The 23730-nt window shown below is 38.8% G+C and overlaps 1 protein-coding gene across 1 annotated transcript in view; it reads left to right on the plus strand.

The window, feature by feature from the left end:
* The window catches only part of sel (canopy family protein seele), a 344529-nt gene that overhangs the window by 29514 nt on the left and 291285 nt on the right, over nt 1–23730 (plus strand). The window contains exon 2 of the mRNA XM_067147564.2: nt 13091–13182. Within this exon, the coding sequence (XP_067003665.1) occupies nt 13101–13182 (82 nt within the window). The 5' untranslated portion in view covers nt 13091–13100. The remainder of the gene's footprint in view (nt 1–13090; nt 13183–23730) is intronic.

A 23730-nucleotide genomic window follows, 5' to 3' on the forward strand; every position in this document is an offset into this window, starting at 1 on the left:
TCTACTGAGGGACCTTCGGCCTTCCTAAAGAACTTCATCTGCCCAAAGCCATGACTACTTCAAGAATTAGCTAAACTAACCTTGTCCAGAAGATTGTTAGTGTTGACAAGAGTGTGTGATTTTGTTGTTCCACTGCGTCTCTGCAGAAGAATATAGTCTAAAGTGATCTGGTGAGCAGAGAAATCTTATATATTATATCTCATTTATTGTATTTTAGGATTTACTACCATTGTACAGGTTGTTGTAAAACTATCTGTGCAAATTGACACAGAAGCTAGAGAACATAAAGATAAACTTATTTTAAATCGGAATGTATATCAGCTGATGTGAGCTGTTGGCACTAGAGGATGTTTACAAAGCTATTTCTTTGGGTCTATTTATGTTGACTGCTATTTACTAGAAAGGTGAAATGGGAAAGAAATATGGTTATATGCTTGTCCTTCTTGTCTGCAGTAATACGTAACCCTCTGTACGATGAACATAGAACATTTTTCAACGGGTCAATTAGTAGACATACATCTGTTGGATGGAGCTACTAGTGGAAATGGATGGCCCACTTTGAGGCTGTACTTACAGTGCTACCCCAACAGAGAAGTTCCAGACCATCAAACATTTGCATGTCTGAATCAGCAGAAGTGTGAACCTTTTGGACAAACATGCATCACACAGATTGAGAGTGAACCATACATATTCCTTCCGTAGAATAAGATATTATGCAACAGTTTGATTACATTTCAAACACAAGTCCCTTGTGTGGAAGGTGCTATATGAGCAGCAGTTGCATCCTTTCCATCTTCAACACATCATGGTACTGCAAGTACACGATTATCCTCGTTGCATGGAGTTTGTACAATGGTTTCTGCAGTTGACTGCTGTACAGCCCTATTTTTGGGGCTAAGGTTTTTTTACGTGGAAGATTGTGGTTTCTCTCATGAGACCAACTTCAGTCAGCAGAGTCTGTATGTGTGGATGTTAGATAATCCATGTGCCACTAGACTTCATATTTATCAATAGTTATTTGCCATCAGTTTGTGGGCTGGTATTTTTCATGTAGGAAGCTCAACCTATAGTATTGTAAGCCGTAGTGTTAAGCACTGGAAATATTTAAGTTGTGTGTGAATTCGTATATTATGATGCTGGATTTAGAATGTTAAACTAGTAGTATTTCTTGTAATATTTTATTTCCAATGAATTGCTTGTTGTGCTCTTGTTGTTGTCATTGTGAAATTATGTTTTAACATAATAACATTATCACTTGTAATGCTAAGCTAGTAGTAAGCTTAACCTATAGTATTGTAGACGTAGTGTTAAGTAGTGGAAATACTTGACTTGTGTGTGAAATTGTATATGAAGATGCTGGATTTAGAATTTTAAACTAGTTGTATTTCTTGTCGTATTTTCTTTTCATGATATTGCTGGTTGTACTCCAGTTGTTGTAGTGTTGTTGTTGGGTAGTTAGGTTTTAACTTTACTTCATTCATCACTTGTAATGGGTGGTATGAATAAAACGTGAGTACTTACTCAAATTATATACTCATGAGCATGAGCACTTAGGAGTATATTCTCAGCCCAAGTAGTATGTACTCCATTTGTTAAGAATAAAAAGGTTCTCATCTAATGGAGTAGATACTCAAGCGCACCACCATGTGGATCATTTGAAATTGAGTAGATACCCATGTTGTGTACCGTCAACTGTTAACATCTTTGGTTCCAATCGCAACATAATCTAGACCCGATTTAATTTGCACTGATTGTTCATTCGTCGATATGGAAAGTATTCCTCCGATAACATTTGCGAATATATTGCGGGAATATGCGATACTTTTTAGTAAATCCCAACTGCCAGCGGTTCAGAAAGAAAAATCTGAATTGTTGGAGGCAATTCAAACGAAATTGATAGCTGTGTGTGGCAGGAAAGTTGAGATCGGCACCATAACGAAAAGGATAAACAATATGAAAATGAGGGTGAAACAAAAGTGCGACATAAACCAAACGGGGGAATAAAAGGATAGTGCTGAAGGACTGGGAAAGTATTATCCATGAGCTGTTGTATGGGAGTACTAATCTAACATGACACAAATTCCAGGTATGTTCCTAAAGTTCAAGATTATTTTCTTGAACTGGTTTAGAGAGGTTGTAGAAAGTACAGAATTTTGTGAGCCAACACTACAAACTTTAAGGATAAGATATTTCTATTTATTGCTTTATGAGAACCAAATAGCACCTAGGCCTTTGGTTCAGATTACCCGGGTTTGAATCCTGGGCCTGGGATTTTAGCTCCGTTTAATTCAATTGTCTGTAGAAAACTGAATTAGTGAATTAAAACGTATTTTCATAATTTTTTTTCGTAGGAGTCACTGCAGTTGGAGTAGGGCTTCCTGAAGTTCAGCCAGAACACAATCCTCCACCTGTAGTGGAATTTGTAGTAATGGAAGAGGGAGGAGAATGAGGGATTCCTATATAAATCGTGAACTCTCCAACTGTAGCCACCCCGAAACGAAAAAGAAGTGTTTTGGACGACTACAAAAATGACGAAATCAGAACTCTAAATAATACAGAACTGCAGTGCTTGGTGCTGTTAAACCAGATAAGAGTGTTGGAACTCACAGAAAAAAAGTTAAAATCAGAGATGAAAGAATGATAGTCGAGTTTTTTATATATTTAAAAAAAATATTTTTAAACATTTTTTTTTTTTTAAAGTGAACAGTGAACAGAGTGACACTGATACTTGCTGCAACTCAAACACCTTGATGTATTATTCCTGCCAATTCACGTTGCCTAGCTTCACCATTCCACCTGATATTTGCAGCAGCTGCCACGTCATCCTCATTTCCATCTTCTAATCTCACATTGCCACCTAACGGGGGTAGTTTAGGGTCCTCATCTTGTAAGTACTTAGCAATATTGCGCAACACACAGCAACAAATGATAAGTTTTGGTACTTTATTTAAAGACAGGCGTACTTTGTGCTGAAGAATTGGGAAACGTTTTAGTTGCCCAAAACATCGTTCTATCACAAATCGTTCTTTGGTAATGCACCTATTATAAGCAGTTTCTTGAGGTGTTTCTGGATTTCTAAACGGTATCATAAGCCATGGTGCAATACCATCTATCCACTAACAGCAATGCATTTACCCTATTTTGACTTAATCTTGTCTGGACAGCTGAATTTCTCCAGACTCGTGAATCATGCACAGATCCAGGCCATGATGCATCGACACTGGTGAAAACTTCCTTGGCATTGCATGCTGCCTGTACAGTAATACTTGCATACCCTTTCCTGTTTATGTATTCATCACCATAATTTGGAGGCTTATTATTAATTCTAATATGAGTGCAGTGAAGAGCACCTATTGCTGCTGGAAAATAATACTTTTCCTGCCACCCTTGTTTTGCAACATCAAATTCCATATCTGTTTCAGGAAATTTTATCCACACTGCAGCTTTAGCCATGATGCGGCCCATGACCTTAACAAGATTTTTGGACACAGTTGTTTGATGAATGCCAAGATCTTCTCCTATGCCACACTGAAATCCAGGTTCACCTACCAGTCTTAAAAATGCTTTTAACCCATGAACACGTAGCGTTGCAAATGTGCAACAGCATGCTGGTGCTCTTTTCTTTCAATGTATGAAGTTGTTTTCCAGTAAAAGAATGAAAATGGTGCGCGTATTCGGTAAAGGGAAGTGTTGTGCTTTGTTACGAGTCCGTTAATCAATAGTCACCACTTTATTGTTGACAAGGTATATGTTTGAAGTTCACCGTGTGTTCCAGCTATCACAATGGCATACCGTAAGAGGTAATGTTCGCCATATAACTTTATGATTTAGAAATAATTAATCTCTTTTAGGAAACCCAGGAAGTAAATTCATTAGAGTTTGAATTTAACACGATTCCTGTAACAATTAATAACTCGTGGGCGAGTAAGATCCACATATTCCCGGCGTTGCATATTCGCAACGCTAGGTGGATCCGTTGTCAAATCACTTCCTTATGTATCAATTTGGTATTGAAGGGTTTGTTATTGACGTAACAATCCTTAGTTGCTGTGCATACAATTCAAACTAATATACCAGTTTTGTCATGCATATTATTAGGACCTTAAAAGCTGCAAGTATCAAACGACTTGCTGCCTTTGAAATGTGGGTGCACAGAAGAATGCTTAGAATACCCTGGACAGATATGATAACAAACGATGAAGTCCTAAGGAGAGCTAGGACAAAGCAAGAACTAATAACAACTTTAAAAGTTCGCAAAACAGCTTATCTAGGCCACATATTAAGAGGAAACAAATATGGCCACATAAAACTCATTCTCCACGGTAAAATAGAGGGCAAACGGCGAGTTGGCAGACCAGAGATAACATGGTTACACAACATCAAGCATTGGACCGGTATTGAGACAACTGAGAGACTCTTCCGACTAGCAGAAGACAGAAAAACTTTCTCCAGAGTAATCGCCGACGTCTGGGCAACCGGATAATGCACTTGAAGAAGAAAAAGAAGAAGAAGATTATTAGATTATTATTATTATTATTATTATTATTATTAAGTGGTGGTAGGAAATTTTATCTCGTATGTATAGGAGTAAATCATAGTTGAATAGCGCCATTTATTCGATTCACATTTATTTCAGGGGCTTGACATTAGCAGAAATTCACAAGGAGGTACAGAAGCAAATTGAAGGAGTAGATACTATTTATATAGAACCCCCAGAGCCTACACCCCTTTCGGATGAAGACTCAGCAGATGAGGATGAGGAAGGGCTTATTGACAACCTGGGTCATAGGCAGCTTGCTGCGGGAGCTGAAGTTGTTCTTTCCAACCAAGAAAGACTGGAGGAAGGTTGCAATGATAAGTGTGATATTGTCCCGCCTAATGATAGGGCTTCTGCAGCTGCTCATTGTGTTTCTAATCGAAATCCGTTCATACCTCAAGTTACACGAAACTGGACAGTAAGAGACTTTTCACCACCTTCCGGTATCTTTCCTGATAGTGACTTTGCAAAGTATAGCATGTGTAAAGTGTAATACCAATATAATGGTCCGTTATTGGACATTATAAATTTTCCAGCTAACTCATTCTTGGTTGCCTGCGTTTCGCCCTCGTGTGCTAAGTTAGGCTCGTCAGTTGGGACTTAGCACACCACCCAAGATGCAAGGCTAGTGCATACCGTGGAGGACCAAGGACCAAGGGGGAAGTTTTCATTCCCCTTCCTGAAGGGAAGGGGCGGGCCACCTAGAAGGTAACGCCTTCTCTCTGGCCAGGAGATTTGGCGGGGTTCGGGGATTTGGAGTGGTTTGTAGTTAGAATGAGGGAGCTTTAGATTTGGAGGAGTGGGGGGTGTTTGGCCTCTTGGCTAAGGATGTAGATCTGTTCCTTTGCTTTTTATTGAGTTAAGTTACAGAGATTACATATATTCATAGGTTTTACAATTATGGTTTACAGTGCTTTATGGTTTACAATTTGTTATCAGACAGTTATATATGTTATTGTTGAAGGTTAGGGAGAAGGAATTGGGTGATTTGTTGGTATAGAGTGGAGAAGTTGAGTAATGATGTGAGAAGGACTTGGAGTAGGTAGGTTCAGGTTTGGGAGTTTAGATGATGGGATTGTGGATTGGGAAGTCGGGCGCGGTTGTGTGAGGTGGATGGACGTGGGGAGGGTTGCGGGGGAGATCGAGATGGCTCCACACGATGTTGGCGGCCGAATAGTCTAATCCCCTGCTGGATCAGTCTTTGGGCTTCTTGGGAAGTTTGCAGTTGTAGCCTCAGCATATAGGTGGGTCCAGCTTCGTTGTATATCCTGGAAGCCCGAAGGAGATGGATTTCGGCCTGTCGAATTTCTTGGTTGATGAGGTGCTGAGGTATGCCTGGGTTGACTCCTCTCACGACGCAGCTGGGGTTGCACTCGGGCGGTGGTGGTGGCGGAGATGGTTCATTGCAATCGGGCGCTGGCGGCGATGGTTGTCTGGTGGTTTCCATTAATTCCTCATCGGGTGGCCGAGCCGAAGTATTGGGTGGAGTAGTTGGGATGGGAGACAACATTATAGGCGAGGTGTGGGTCGAGACTATGGTGGTTATGGGTGTCTTAGGTGAGGTGGGGGTAGGATATGTGGCGGTAGTGGTAGTGATGGTAGTGGTCGGAGTTGTATAAGTGTAGGACAGGGGCTGTTGTGGTGGGATGTAAGGAGGTGGCTGGGTGCAGGGTTTCGGTGTCGGTGGGGGTGGGGGGGATATACTCAGGCGGCCGGGTCCCCGGTTTCGGTTCAAAATCATTTTCCATGTGCGGAGGGCATGGGTCTACGTAGAACTGCCGTCCGTGGATGAAAATTCCAAATTTCAGAGCTTGCTGGACGTCGTGAGATGTGGCCAGTTGGATCAAACAATTCTCTGTAGGGATACAGTTCTCTAGGATTCGAGAAGCATTTGTGGCTGGTACACCGCTGTTTCGTAGAGAACGGAGGAGACCTCCGTCCGTCACAGAGAGATCAACGCCTTTAAGGACACAATTAGGCATGATTGGGGAGGCCGACTTCCTTTTGGCATCTGGCCTAATTATGCTGTTTGGCACGGCAGGGAACAAAATTAAAGATGAGGTGTTACCCTGCCGTAATAAAATACAGGCGTGATCGGCGCCATGGAGGCCATTGCATAGGCTACTTGAAGCCACCAGCAGTGCCAATGCACTATGAGAGCTAAGTCTCATTTTCAAAAAATGATGCCTGCCTGGCCATCAAATGATGTAGATGTTGATTCCCATGAGGAACCTAAAATATTTGTCCCGAATGAGTAAATTTATAATACCAATATAATGGTCCGTTATTGGACATTATAAATTTTCCAGCTAACTCATTCTTGGTTGCCTGCGTTTCGCCCTCGTGTGCTAAGTTAGGCTCGTCAGTTGGGACTTAGCACACCACCCAAGACGCAAGGCTAGTGCATACCTTGGAGGCCATTGCATAGGCTACTTGAAGCCACCAGCAGTGCCAATGCACTATGAGAGCTATGTCTCATTTTCATAAAATGGTGTGCTAAGTCCCAACTGACGAGCCTAACTTAGCACACGAGGGCGAAATGCAGGCAACCAAGAATGAGTTAGCTGGAAAATTTATAATGTCCAATAACGGACCATTATATTGGTATTATAAATTTATTCATTCGGGACAAATATTTTAGGTTCCTCATGGGAATCAACATCTACATCATTTGAGGCCAGGCAGCCATCATTTTTTGAAAATGAGACTTAGCTCTCATAGTGCATTGGCACTGCTGGTGGCTTCAAGTAGCCTATGCAATGGCCTCCACGGTATGCACTAGCTTTGCGTCTTGGGTGGTGTGCTAAGTCCCAACTGACGAGCCTAACTTAGCACACGAGGGCGAAACGCAGGCAACCAAGAATGAGTTAGCTGGAAAATTTATAATGTCCAATAACGGACCATTATATTGGTATTATAAATTTACTCATTCGGGACAAATATTTTAGGTTCCTCATGGGAATCAACATCTACATCATGTGTAAAGTGTGACGTTGGGCTCTGCATAAGTTGCTTCATTCCGTTCCACACAGAGGGACATACAGATCACTGAGTCTTCAGACAAACACACAGCAAATGATCACACCAGTAAACTGAAGAACTCTGAATACCCTGTCAGTTTTCAATATAATTTTCCAATAAATATATTTATTTTGATTACTGTATATATATATATATATATATATATATATATATATAATAGGTACTGTAAATAATGTCTTATTGTATGTAAACTATTTTATTTTGTCTCTTACCAAATAATAAACTCAACAATAACTTATATCTTCTTCTCCACGCTCATTGTCCTCTTATTTTCTTTATTTTCTCGAAGAAAACAACATACGTGTTGGTACCTTGCAGACTACTACTAAAGCGCCTAGCGTTGCGTATATGCAACACCCTATATTTCCGAAACTAAACATGTTTGCTTCAAAATAATGGATCTTCCTTCCTTGAATAATACCCTATCCTAAGAATGTTTTGTTAAGAAAATTGAACATTGCAAAAAATAAATAATTCAGGCGTTTAAGGGTTAATTTAACTATGTTCTTAAAAGCACCTCCTCTTGTTTCCAGTTTTTCTGGTCCAAATAAGTATTGATTTAACCAGTCAACATTCACTTTTGAAAAACAATACAGACTTTTAAAGTTATTGGAATTCACATGTTCACTTCTCTCCTTGTAAACTTTTCCATGAGGCACCACATTATTAATAAACTCAGCCATGTTCTTGAAATCTTTCACTCTCAAAAGCAAAAAATGACTATATACTCAAGTTTGAGGCAACTATCAGCCATACTCAAAACAAAGTGATTATACTGTATACTCATTAGTTTGAGAAGGTACTCCCTTTTATTCATACCACATATGAGAACCTACTCTCATACCCTCAGGAAGGTGAGTATATACTCCACCACCTCCATAACATGAGTATATACTTAGCTAGTGAGTACATTCTCAAGAACTTTATTCTTATGAAGTGGAGTATATCTCAGAAAAGTTGAGTACATACTATATTCTCATTTTTATTCATACCACCCATTGTTAAGCTAGTAGTAAGCTCAACCTATAGTATTGTAAGCCGTAATGTTAAGCACTGGAAGCACTGTTAGATTGATCGGACAATACATTTTAGCTGTCTGCCTCAACAGTCAGATTCATCTCATGTTCGTGAGAGACATGTTACCAGAAGTTCTGGACGATTTTCTATTGGTTATTTGAAGACGAACCTGGTTCCAAGACAATTAGGCACCAGCAAATGTCACCAGTGCTAAGGAGAGCTTTGGACAGCCACATTTGAGAACCAGGGAATAGATTGAGGTAGACTCATCGCCTGGCTACTGACATCACTTGATCTCATATGCCTCGATTTCTTCCTCTGGGGACATTTCTGGCAGCTTGTGCATGAGACACCCTCTGATATACTGTAAAAGAAGAGCTCATTGCAAGAATTGCTGTACAGTAGCTACTGTAACCCTTTGTGACATGCTGGAAGTGTTCGAAAGTGTATGACAATCAGTGCTTTGACAATGTAACCTTGAAGCTGCTTCTGTGACAAATTAATTACGCAGCTCCTATCGTTTTGTCACCTCCATCACTAAATTCAAAAATATCCACTAGCACTAACAGCTGACTTCAACAGACATACCGTACATTCCTATCTAAAATAAGTTTGTCTTGATGTATTCTAGCTCCTGTGTCAGTTTGTACAGATATTTTTGCAGCACCCTGTATAAAAACAGGTATTACATCATAGTTTACCTCATGTATGTCAGCCTTATTCTGTTGCAAGTTATGAATCTCATTCCGTATTGACGGTTATCACTTTACAAAAGAAAATATTTATAAAATCCTCCTATCAATACAAGTCAAGTCATCTGTTAGATAAAGCAAAGTCTATACATGTTTCAGCCTAATCTCAAGGCCATCTTCAGTAGTAAAACAGTGATTACAATACTACGAATAAAACGTGTATAACATTTGTAACTAAAAGTTGTCGTCTCACTACACTCCTCAGCATAGAGTTTTCATTTTAACATTCAGCAAGATCTATTAGATGAGAGGATTTTGTACCTCAATGTGTTTTTAACTCACTAATCATGATCACTGTCACTTCATATCATTACGATTTTTAATTTGTTTGTATATTATGTAATCACTGTTTTACTACTGAAGATGGCCTTGAGATTAGGCTGAAACATGTATAGACTTTGCTTCATCTAACAGATGACTTGACTTGTATTGATAGGAGGATTTTATAAATATTTTCTTTTGTAAAGCCTTATTCTGATTACAAAATACTGTTTATTCAATCACTGGAACTAGGTTAACTCTTCTTTGGATTATCATAATGGTGTATGGAGCAGAATATTACTGCCTTAGCTGAAAAGTGAGTAATTAGTGTAGTTATTATAGACTTTGAGAGAACTGTACCTTTTCTTACAATGAAATTTTATTACTGTTATGGAGATTCCATGGTTGGCAGAGGTGAAAGAAGGTGTGGGCATGAACGGGTCTATCTACTACAATCAAAAGATTAATTAAAAGCTTTAAAAATAAAGGTTATATTTCTTTTGGACTTTTTTTTTTTTTTTTTAATTAAAGATATTAACAAAACCAGTCGCTTAGAGACAGTACAAGATTTCAGGTACAGTACTTGAATACAATTTTACAAGTGGTATTTGAGCACTATTGCTCCATACACCCCAAAGTTAAGGAGACAGGTCTCCCAATTTCCTTTACATAGAATATCTGCAAGGATAGAAAGAGCATCTATGCTCTATAGGCATCTCCGAAGACCGTAAAAGTAGTTAGTGGGACGTAAAGCAAACTGCATTATTATTATTATTATTATTATTATTATTATTATTATTATTATTATTATTATTATTATTATTATTCTCTATAAATTGTCTAGAAGACTGAGCTCCAAACCTAATATCATTACTGTCTTATCAAGGCAACCTTCAACTGCCAGAGCATCTTTGCTCACGAAAATTTACACTTTCAGGCCTCTCAAGGCACAACATCCATTTTACAATACAAACAGAAAACTCTCACGTAACAGAAATAACAGGAGTATCGAATACTCATTCTATCAGGCCATGGAGGGAAGAAAAAAGAACACAGGTTAAAGTTACTGGCCTGAAAATCAAAATGATGCAGAGGCAGACATTTGCTCTCCTAGAAATTGCATACAAGATTAAAACCCTATTTGGGCTTCTGGCCCGAAGTTTACGGAGGTGACTAGATGGAGAAAATTTAATTTACAAGGCTACAGATAGGAAACCGTTACAAAAACATAGTCCCCTCAAATCAAATACAAGTTGATAGAGAAGTCGAGAGGGTGTTGCACTCTCTAATCCCGCATTTTGTCTAAGTTTTAGGCTAGTTTGAGTTTTACATTGAAGAAGTAGTTTACATTATTGAAGATTTGAAATTAACCCTTTGCAGTCCAATTTTCTGTCACATGTTCCAACAGTCTGGTCCAAATTAATTTTGCACATTTTTACTTAGTCAGATTATACTCAGAATTTGTATTAGTAATTATACTATTATTATGATTATTACCGTACATTCTATTGCATAGGAATTAGTTTTTCATAATAATTTTCGTCGTCAGTGCAGACGGAAAGAACAACATAATAAACTGAAGTGGAGTGATGCAGTTAGGCAGAACCTGCGGTCCTCTAGTTTTCTGACCTGATGAATAGCTTAGTCTAGGTGGCTCACTATCATGAAATGTTACATTCTGGTAAACACTATTGCCATTTGTATTCCCATTTGTATGTGCGGAAGTATGTTCAGCATCACTTTTACTGAAATTATAAACCCTGACCTGAGAAGCGTCGTCATTGCCGTGTGCCACATTCCCTTCTCCACCCCGGCCCATTACATTCGCATGTCTTCTTGCTTTTATAGCAGTCACTGGAACTTCCTCATCTGAATCTTTGGAAACAGTATATGATGGTCCGGGATCATTCCGCACTTTTTTCTACGCACAGGTCCAGTCGCTGAATTTTCACTTGCAATGCTGCAGCTCACTACACCTTCATCTTCACTTGACAGTTCTCTAAACTCTTTGTCTAATTCAAATAACTAATCATCGTCACTGCTGTATTAATAAACGTGCATACGTATTTCTTCTTCATTCATATTTGCCGATTTTATATCGCAAATTCAACCGAGACAATTCGCTTTCACAGATAAACATGCCTAGTACAACACATGCAGCACTACTCACTGTAAACACAGCTGATAGGCCGCGGATAACCATGACGACACACAGCTACATATATCTCATAGTATATTCATGGAGATAACAGAACGGTTTCTTTTGTGTACAAAAATTAGCTCTAGAAACTCCAGGTATATCAATTGACCACAATCAGGTCAAAGAATTTCAATAAATAACTTCTCATGTAGAACGAAACATAATGTCAAGGTGAGCTCGACGTTGGACCGGTTACAATAAGCCATGATGTCGAGCTCACCTTGACATTGGACCAGAAAAGGTTAAAGGCTATATATTAAAGGTTAGGAAACCTTCCCCTCAGGTTAGCTTTCAGAGGCTATCACCAAATGATTAACTGGCTGCCATTTCCTTATTGCGCTGAACTGCTCGATGAAGGGCAAAAACGCCCCCGCCTCCACTATTAGCACACATTCAGTACACTCGATGATCAAGAAGACAAGGTAGCTCGAAAAATTGCCAGCTTTTATACGCAAGAGGAAGGTTCAAGAGAGATCTGGAATAATGCCCGACACACCCCCAGATTTTTATTGGCTAATTAAATATGTACAAGAAAACCCTTATTGGTTGAAAATTAAATACCCAAAATTTCTCATTGGTTAATTTTAAAGTTGGCGGAAAGAGATTGAAGTGTTGACAACTGTGATACACAAAAAAAAAAAAATCAAATCAGTTTAGGAAACGTTAAAATAACACATTACTTTTTCACTTTAGTAGTGACATCTGTTGACCAATGTCCCAACTTCTTGCACTAGTTGTTTCAAATTTTAGGAGTAAGATGTCAGTTCACGAGGCACTTGATTTGAATGCACGGGGCGGGTGTACCCTCGTGGCATAGTTACAATTGATCAGTTTCTTTTTGTCTGCAAATTGTTGATGAAGCCTTATTGTCCAAATAGTTGGACCACAGTTATCTGTAATGGAATGGATTCATTTAACGATATGAACTACTGCCAATATTGCTTCTCTGAAAGCTGTTTGTTTTAGAAAATTTTTACTTTCTTCTAAGCTCACTTCTACAGATTCTCTCTTGTAGAATTCTATCTGTATATTCATTTTGTGTGTGTGTGTGTGTGTGTGTGTGTGTGTGTGTGTGTGTGTGTGTGTGTGTGTGTGTGTGTGTGTGTGTGTGTGTGTGTGTGTGTGTGTGTGTGTGTGTGTGTGTGTGTGTGTGTGTGTGTGTGTGTGTGTGTGTGTGTGTGTGTGTGTGTGTGTGTGTGTGTGTGTGTGTGTGTGTGTGTGTGTGTGTGTGTGTGTGTGAAATGATGTAGTTTTATTGTTCTTTTTGTTTTTTGTTTTCAGATTGTTAGTAATGTTCACAGTGTGTGCTGTGATATTTATGTTATTTCATTGCATCTCTGCAGAAGTAGATTCAAAGGATTTGAGATGTCTAGGTGAGTTCAGATTGTATTTTAAACTACAGTTATGTGTGCTTTTTCTTTTCAGAGATCTCTTTCATGCCCCCTTACTTTTAGGTTTCAGAATTCCGTATTTGTCCTTATAGATGTAAACTGAAGGTTAGCAAGGCCATCTTTTACATAATACGACATCACATCACAAACTTGTTTGTCATGTTCATGCCTTGGTATTTTCTTATCCCTTACACTTTCCTGCCAAAACTGTTGAAGGACTTGGGAATGAATCAGTATGTGTCAGCAGTTTGTTGCATTTGAGATGCAAAATGTTCTTCTCATATTCCATATAGTTTTCATCAAAGGCTTTCAATTTTTCATCATTCATGTTTCATATTCATATAACGCAATGCCCTGTAAACAGTGATGGGAAGAGTACAAGAAAAAAGCAATTGGGCTGAATTACAGTTACCTGAGAAATATTTGACTCAGTTACTATCACAGATTACTTTTTCAACAAGTAATCAGTAAAATTACAATTACAGAATGCTAGTTTTAAGGAATTCACTGACATTGTTTGTTTTGTTTTTTGCATTGGACATAACAATACCATAGTTTGCAAGGAAAAGATAATATTCATTTTGTGTGGGTGGATTTTTTTTTTTAGCATGGAGACATTAAGTGGCTCTCATCACTAGGTGAGACTAAACATAATAGTTTGGAACTTTTGAAATGATCTAATTTTAATTTTAGTTAATAGCTTGTAGCATTTCAAATAATTTGACATTTACTTTACCAATAAAATAATTGGTTCTTAAAATTCTTATCGCTAAAGGCTTATTTACAGGGGTAGAGTAGCGAGTAGAGTAGATATTAAAGTTGCTGTTACTGTACTCTACCACTGTATGGTAGAGTTGACACTCGTATTGCCCCCATTTTCCCGAGCTAAGCCCAGCCATCGAGCGAGGAATCCCAAGGTGGACCGTTCGATCGTTGGCTATCACTTTCTAGAGGCATTTAAGGGTTGTTAAGGATTGATGACCAAGCAGGATAAAAAGAAATATTAAAACAACACTCTGACATTTATTCACATAAGCAGACAGACAACAAAATATTCTTGATGATATTTTTCTTTTAACATAACAGAGCTTTCATAATATCGGATTTCTTCCTCGACTTAGAGTGACACGTGTTCATATCTCCAGCTCTACTGTGCTGTAAATGAAACCAAAGAAGTAATTAGGCCACTTGCCTTTTTAAACCAAACATTTGACTGAAAGAACTAAATAAACATGTGTTCAAAGTTTCACCAATTTAAAGTCGTCTCAACACGTGGTTTTTACAATGTACACAACTGAATTAGTCGTCTACAGTATTTAATGTTGATCAATGACACCGACATGAACTTCAGTAGCAAAGAAAAACTGTTTCCAAAATTCTCAAAATTAATTAATTATTATCTTGATTATTATTATTATTATTTTATTATTTTATTATTCAATTAACCTGTTTCATTGTCACACGATCGTGTTCTTATTAATTCTCCACCGCATCATTTACCTAGTGTTCATCATTAGCATTTCAGAGTAATGATTTTTAATTAATTATTAATGACTTATTTTCACAATGTTTCAAAGCAATCATGCGGCTGACAAATTTCTACCTTTGATCTTTGCTTTTCGTTTCTATTCAAATTAATCTTAAAGTATTTCAGATTTTTAGAAATTTACATTACCAACGTGTGAGCTAGTTAAATAAATTCCGTTTACAAATCGAGTGCCTTCACAAAGTAACGAGATGATCTTTCCCTTTAAATCTCGCTAATTAAAAAATTAAATTCCTTCCTAGTCTTCCTTGACTTAATTTAATTAAACTTTCCCTTAAGGGCATGAAATTATTTCTTAAGGCAACACACAACGACGAATGTGATCCGCGTCACAGCGAGTGCGCGACCAGATCAAAATTAAATGAAATCAACATGGCACAAGAGAAATATACACATTTACACACACACATTCATACTTAGGGAAACACGTTTTTATGTACACTATTTACATCGAATCCTGATTTGGCAAATTTTATTTATGATTTTTATCGATGGTCGGGACGCGTAATGTCTAGCAGAATAATCCGTGTACAGAAATTCTCCTACATTAATGGTGGCTAGTGATCGAAGTCATGGGTATCACTTGGTAGAAACACATTTCACATGTCAGCGCAAGTTCATCTAATTCATGAGATTATAATGGAAGATTCTAGTAAAATCCATAAGCACTACCATCATGTGGGCTACAGGTTGAATTTACCGCAAGCGTGAGCCTTACTCGCATTATTTTTACTTCCTACCTGTGAAATACACTCGCAAACACGTGCTCCACTAATTATAATCTATCTTGCGCTCCAGATACACAAGAATAAATCAATATCACCACTAATTCATCATTTACTCAATTATGCAACAAATATCCCTCAGGATAGGCCATATTCCAGACCCCTCATGAACAGAGCACATTCCATCTCACATTTAGGAACTCTACAGTAGTTTTATGGCTCACGAGCGTTTACATCTGTTTTACCCGATCTTTAGTCAATATTATTATTATTTAAGTGATTATTACATCTACTGATTCTCCTGGAATATCGAAAATTAGATGACCTCATCATAAAAACAACAAGTGATTTTAAAAGACACTAGGTTCGACCCTATTCACTCAAAATGTACACGCAAATTTTCCGTCCGGTAACTTTCAATATTACAAAGAAAGTAGATTTATCGTGTGGTCAGTGATTATTAAACTTAAGCTCCTTAAGCATGGGAAGTCATTCAAAGACAACCTGCATGTCTACTCTAATAGATTCCAAAATTTCATTCACACGTACCTAGTCTACCACGACACCTTAAGAAGTAGGAAAATGAAATATTTCTAACTACAGCAAACTGATAGATCTACGACTTAAGAAGAAAGACCTCTAGTTGTACAAAAGATAGGACAGATAAATTAAATTAAAAAGGTACTCAAGTTTTTGTAGAGTTCGATTCCCGTCGTCAGTCAGTTATTTCAGCATACTCCGGCCAGTCTCCTTCCCATTACCAGAGACGCCTTACATTTTTACAGCTCCATGGAGGCTCTGCAATGGATGTCCCTCGATGAAATGATGTTGGTAATTGCGGAATTCTTCATCTTGAGATGTTCGATTCTAAGACGTCTTCCGTTGATTGCTGGTCACAAGCTGTAACTGAGATGACAAAATTAAGTATTTTGCACAAGCACACGCAGAATATAAACAGCTCGTCTACACTGTCACACTTAACTTGGCTCCTAGGCGTTTCTATTCTACAGAATTCACTAATTATCAGACTAAATTCTGGTAGAACGGACGTCGACTTGACTTGAAAATTTTCCTTCCAAGTGGTCCGGTGATGTGATGTCTCACGCAGCGAACAAGCATTAAGAAGAGCATTAAGCATTAAGAGAGCGATTCACTCGAAGCAAAGCCTTTTATCTAATTAGCCCAGGGGAGGTGTGTTCTTCAGCGAGAACGGTAATTGGCTGATGATTCTCCTTTAATTTGCGCAGACTATTCCAGAAACAAGCTGGGTCGCGCGTGCGAAGGCAGTCACGTGGTTTGCTATAACCTTGGCACAGTCTTGCCGATGACGTATCGCACCCCTCTGAACGACAAAAAAAACTCGTTCTCGGCTCGCCACGACTTCCCAAGTGATGTGTTGCGGCTTCAAGCAAACAATAAAATTTTTGCTTTCCACTTGTTAAAATATTCGTAAGATCGCCAATTTTCACGGGGACAGTATCATTCATACTGAAGAGTCATACAGTTGAGTAGAGAAGAGTAGAGTAGTAGCACCATGTCAAGACATAAGCACATCGTAAGGTAGTGTTTAAAGATATTTGCAAACATATTAGTGCAAGAGGTTAGTGAAGCGTTAGAAGAAGAAGCAAATGTGGAAAGAAGGGAATGGGTAAGAGGTTGGCTTAGTAGGAGAGATACACTCGGGGTATGAACATTAATTCTGAGAGAACTTGCGACAGAGGATAAAGAAGAATACAGAAAGTGTATGGAGGTTGACGCCTGATAACTTCCAGACATTGTTAGATGATATAACACCGCAAATTCAAAGACATGACACAGTGATGGGAGGTGACTCTGAAGTTCTTGAATACTGGTAATTGCCATCAGTAAATCGCACTGGCGTAGGCCTAATTTGTAGTAGCTTCTTCACTATAAATACCACAATTATTGATCTATTTATATCATATTTTTTGTTTGTTGTTTGTACGGCCCAGATGTAAAACTTAAATTTCAAGATCTGACATTGTACTGTAAATAATAATTATTTAGGAGTTTGGAGATTCCAAACAAAATATAGAAATTATTCCAATTTGTTGGAGAAATTACTGTTATTGCTGAAAACTAATGGCAATGGCAAGTGATATGTATAAGATCCATATGTATGTTATTAATATGATTAAAGTCCACAGTCCTGCACCATTGTTTTGCCTAACTTAAACATGTCAAGACACTTGATGAACGCGCTGTGTAACACTGAAGCTTGATAAACCTTCATTTAAAGGGACAATCCAGCTGACACTTGTTTATATTTTATGTTGCATCTTCTAAACTATTATAGGTATATATATTTTTTAAATCCTTCTTCCATCGAAAAGAAGGAAGTCTGTTCTTCATTGTAGGACAATACACCTGCATTTGTTTGTCCTCCAAAGGTGTACCTCCCCTTAATATCACTCAGCTATAATGTTAGGTTGTGGATGAATAGGACTAATGTAGTCTACTCAGCTTTTAGTATTAACTTGCAAAATATACTTTACTAAACTGTTTAAAGGCTTGGTTTCTCAGAACCAACACATGCGAGGTGCAAGGCCCGCCTCGCACAAATCCAGACTATACAAGCTTACGCAAGTGGTTTCTCGAGCTGCACGGTGCGCAGTGTGCGTAACCTCGCAGCATCACCGCGCACTGATTCGTCCGGCCAGATTTGTGCGAGGCGACACTGTTTCTGTTCTTGTTTTTACTGTTTTAAGCAACACGATGAGCTTTACGGATGAAGTGGACGAGGAACTGATTGAAGAAGTTTGAATGCATCCAGTGTTGTATAACTTACAACACAAGAGCTACAAAAACAACGTTGTGAAAGACAACTTATGGAAAATGATATCACTGAAGTTGGATAGAATAGCTAATAAATGTTGCTAGTTTTATGTATTATACGATGGTCTTGAGAAGGAAAGAGTTCGTAAAAGTAGAAACTCCAAAAACGGAGTTACCACACAATTAATGTTAATTTACTGTCATTTGGAACCTCCGTTCTTGGGATTCTTTGCTTTTTTAATTGATGTGGTAGCTGCATCTGTGGATCGGTGGTAGGGTGTCTATTATTATTATTATTATTATTATTATTATTATTATTATTATTATTATTATTACTACTTATAACAAATATAATGAGTTCAGTTTCAAAGGATTAAATAATTAACAGATTTAGAAATGATATATCAACCAATAAATCCATTACTTTAATATCAAATTTGCCAATATATATAATTTTACAAAATATGAGTTCAGTATTGTTCTTTTAATAAAATCACGTGTTTTATTTTAATAATGGTGTTCATTCCGTTATTATGATAATTGGATCACAGAAAAAGTAAACTATAGGTAAACAAATACATGTTTGTCCGTTAGAAAAAACTTTCACTCTACCCTGTTAGCATATCCTCTTTGTCTTACCGATTCTCTCTCCCTGCTACAAAAATATTTCTTGAAGCTGTCTCTTATCATGAAAGCATCATCTGTAGAATTACCTCCGTTGTCAGCTGCCAGAGGAATCAGGTTTTCTTCTGTTAATTCCAAATTGCCAATAAAGTGTTCATTTGGGCACGGAATTCGCTCATTCCTGAGAAGGTTGTGGACGATACAGGCTGACATCACAAGATCATCAACAGTTTCCATTGATACTGCTATACGGGTGAAGAAAACCCTCCAGTAATGATACATAATCCGCTTCCTCTTCCAACTGTAGCGCACAGGCTGCGAGATCCAATGAACAAGACATGTGCTAGGCAACTGATCCGCTTCGCAGCCTGGGAAACCACGAGCCTCGCAGCGTCATTGGGACGAAAGTACGCAACGTCGGCTTCGCACCTCACATGCGTCAGTTCTAAGAAACCAAGCCTTTAGACAGGAAGTGTAGATGTATGCGGCACCATCTCCATACTTCTTGCATTTACGAATTTTCATCAGTTCTTGGTTGTAGGTACGGTACATGGTAATTTTTATTTATTTTCTGTTTAAGTTCCATTAAACCAAATCGCTCTTTACCCATTTTCGTAATCAAGTCCTTTTCTGCCGCCCGTCTCATATTCTTGTTTCTGTAAATAATGCTGTTTATGTTCCATAAACATTCCTTTTCACGGTAAAGTTCTACAAATTTGCATGTTTCTTCTTCCCTCTACTTCATTTTGCCGCCAAATAAACGCACAGATGCTCAGTTTACTCAACGGAATACCATCCGTACACACATGGAAATAGTTGAATGACGCGCCAACTGAAAAATCGAGCGTCCTCGGACTTCTCCGCCAGCTCTGGGAGCTCAGTTCCGGTGGATGGGGAAGGATAGTGGTAGAGTTACTTTACCACAGCGGAAACCCACTCTACTCTACTGCCTACTAGCTACTCCACTCTACTTACTACTATTCCAGTTGTTTACACGATGCTAGTAGCTCTACTATCCACTCTACTCGCCTCACTACTAGCATCATGTAAACGGCTATGATAGTATCAAGTACAGTAGCTAGTAGGCAGTAGAGTAGAGTGGGTTTCCGCAGTGCTAAAGTAAAGGCATTTGATAGGGTAGATCATGGAAGACTACTGGCAAAAATGAGTGCAATTGGACTAGAAAAAAAAGAGTGACTGAATGGGTGACTCTGTTTCTAGAAAATAGAACGCAGAGAATTAGAGGAGGCGAAGCTTTATCTGACCTTGTAATAATTAAGAGAGGAATTCCTCAAGGCAGTATTACTGGACCTTTATGTTTTCTTATATATATCATTGATATGTGTAAAGCTAGGGGCTTTACGTCGAACCGACACAGATAGGTCTTATGGCGACGATGGGATAGGAAAGGCCTAGGAGTTGGAAGGAAGCGGCCGTGGCCTTAATTAAGGTACAGCCCCAGCATTTGCCTGGTGTGAAAATGGGAAACCACGGAAAACCATTTTCAGGGCTGCCGATAGTGGGACTCGAACCTACTATCTCCCGGATGCAAGCTCACAGCCGCGCGCCTCTACACGCACGGCCAACTCGCCCGGTGATATGTGTAAAGAAGTGGAATCAAAGATAAGGCTGTTTGCAGATGATGTTATTCTGTACAGAGTAATAAATAAGTTACAAGATTGTGAGCGGCTGCAGGGTGACCTCGATAGTGTTGTGAGATGGATGGTGGACAATGGTACGATGATAAACGGGGTTAAAAGTCAGGTTGTGAGTTTCACAAATAGGAAAAGTCCTCTCAGTTGTAAGTACTGCGTTGATGGGGTGAAAGTTCCTTTTGGGTATCAGTGTAAGTACCTAGGTGTTAATATAAGAAAAGACCTCCATTGGGGTAATCACATAAATATGATTGTTAATAAAGGGTACAGATCTCTGCACATGGTTATGAGGGTATTTAGGGGTTGTAGTAAGGATGTAAAGGAGAAGCCATATAAGTCTCTGGTAAGACCCCAACTAGAGTATGGTTCCAGTGTATGGGACCCTCACCAGGATTACTTGATTCAAGAACTGGAAAAAATCCAAAGAAAAGCAGCTCGATTTGTTCTGGGTGATTTCCACAAAAGAGTAGCATTAAAAAAATGTTGCAAAGTTTGGGCTGGGAAGATTTGGGAGAAAGGAGACGAGCTGCTCGATTAAATGGTATGTTCCGAGCTGTCAGAGGAGAGATAGCGTGGGAGGACATCAGTAGACAAATAAATTTGAGTGATGTCTTTAAAAGTAGGAAGGATCACAGTATGAAGATAAGGTTGGAATTCAAGAGGACAAATTGGGGCAAATATTCATTTATAGGAAGGGGAGTTAGGGATGAGAATAACTTACCAAGGGAAATGTTCAATAATTTTCCAATTTCTTTGCGATCATTTAAGAAAAGGCTAGGAAAACAACAGATAGGGAATCTGCCACCTGGACGACTGCCCTAAATGCAGAGCAGTATTGATTGATTGATTGATTGATTGATTGATTGATTGATTGATTGATTGATTGATTGATTGATTGATTGATTGATTGAAGGCTGGTTTAAACAGGTAGAGTAGCGAGGCTAGTAGAGTAGCTACGTTACTCTACTATACCACTGTCTGGAAGAGTTGACACTTGTATCGTTCATACGGGAGTAGAGTCATACAGTAGAGTAGCGTAGTAGCACCATGTCAAGATATAAGCACATTGCAACGAAGATATTAAAGACATTTGCAAACATATTAATGCAAGAGGTTAGTGAAACGTTAGAAGAAGGGAATGGGTAAGTGGCTGGCTTTGGAGAGATACACTTGGGGCATCAACATTAATTCTGAGAGAACTTGTGACAGAGTATAAAGAAGAATACAGAAAGTGAATGAGGTTGATGCCTGATAACTTTCAGACATTGTTAGATGGTACAACACCGCAAATTCAAAGACACGACACAGTGATGAGACATGCAATAACACTGAGAGTTAAGCTTGAAGTGTAAATTATGCTGGCGTAGGCCTAATTTGTAGTAGCTTCTTTGGCATAAATACCCCAATTATTAATCTATTTATATCATTTCTTTGTTCGTTGCTTGTACGGCCCAGGTATAGAGCTTAAGCTTCAAGATCTGACATTGTACTGTAAACAATAATTATTTTGGATAATCCAAATAAAATGAAATTATTCAATTTGTTGGCGAAATTACTGTTATTGCTTAAAATTAATGGCATTGGCAAGTGATATGTAGAAGATCTCTATGTATATTATTAATATGATTAAAGTACACAGTCCTGCATCATTGTCTAACTTAAACACATCGAGACTCATGATGAACACGCTGTGTAACACTGAAACTTGAGAAACCATTTAAAGGGACAGTCCAGCTGACACTTGTTTATATTTTATGTTGCATCTTAAACTATTTAGGTTTAGGTATTTTTAAAATCTTTCTTCCATCGAAAAGAGGCAGGTCTGTTCTCCATTATAGGACAATACACCTGCATTTGTTTGACCTTCAAAGGTGTACCTCCCCTTAATATCACTCCGCTATAATATGTTGTGGATGAATAGGCTTTTAGTATTCTTCTTTCTTTCTTAATCTGCTTACCCTCAAAGGTTGGTTTTTCCCTCAGACTCGGCGAGAGATCCCACCTCTACCGCCTCAAGGGCATTGTCCTGGAGCGTGAGACATTAGGTTGGGGGATACAACTGGGGAGGATGACCATTACCTCGCCCAGGCGGTCTCACATTCTATGCTGAACAGGGGCCTTGGTGGGGGATGGGAAGATTGAAAGGGATAGACAAGGAAGAGGGAAGGAAGCGGCCGTGGCCTGAAGTTAGATACTATCCCGGCATTTGCCTGGAGGAGAAGTGGGAAACCACAGAAAACCACTTCCAGTATGGCTGAGGTGGGAATCAAACCCACCTCTACTGAGTTGACCTCCCGAGGCTGAGTGGACCCCGTTGCAGCCCTCATACCACTTTTCAAATTTCGTGGCAGAGCCGCGAATCGAACCCGGGCCTCCGGGGGTGGCAGCTAATCACACAAATACTACACCACAGAGGCGGACGACTTTTAGTATTACATTGCAAAATATACTTTACTAAACCACTTAAGAGAGGGAGTGTAACTGGGCGAGTTGGCTGTGCGGCCAGGGGCTTGTTTATCAGTGAGATAATAGCAAGACAACAACATAATAATAGAGCAACCTGTTTCGAAGAAAGCACTTCCGAAAGTCCATTTCAATCGAACTGGAAACTTTCTTATTATTTTGTCAGTCGTGACGATAAAGCCAAATGCCTCATACATGGGACAATAATTATGTGATAAGTTAATCAAAAAGATCTATTTTCCAATACAAAGGCGTTGCTGAAATTCTACGAGAATTTGTCGAAGGAAGATTTTCCTAAGCTGCATCGAGAAGCAGGTATTTCTATGTTTGGTTCCACATGCATATGTGACAGGTATTTTTTCCTGTTTTGACTTGTACGAAAACTAGATTGCGTGCGAGTAGGCCTATTTCTGATTGTAATTTAAAGAAGGCTCTCAGAATTGCTGTCAACCGGTCCCTTGTTCCAGGCATAACTGGTATCATTGCAGAGATAAAGGAAAATAAGAACTAGAGAAGATAAATTGTCTGCTCAAACCAAATTGAAAGAAGAGTGTTTTAACGCCGGTAACATTGTCCCATACAACAGTATCACCGCTCGCCGCACATAAACATTTCGCAGTGATGGGAGAATCAGCGGGGAAGGTGGAGAAGGCGAAGACAGGCCGAACGGGTGAGACAGGTGTAGGGGAAGTGGAGTGGGGGTTTGCACTTTGGTCAACCT

This window comes from Anabrus simplex, chromosome 5 (assembly GCF_040414725.1).
Source record: "Anabrus simplex isolate iqAnaSimp1 chromosome 5, ASM4041472v1, whole genome shotgun sequence".
Lineage (NCBI taxonomy): Eukaryota > Metazoa > Arthropoda > Insecta > Orthoptera > Tettigoniidae > Anabrus > Anabrus simplex.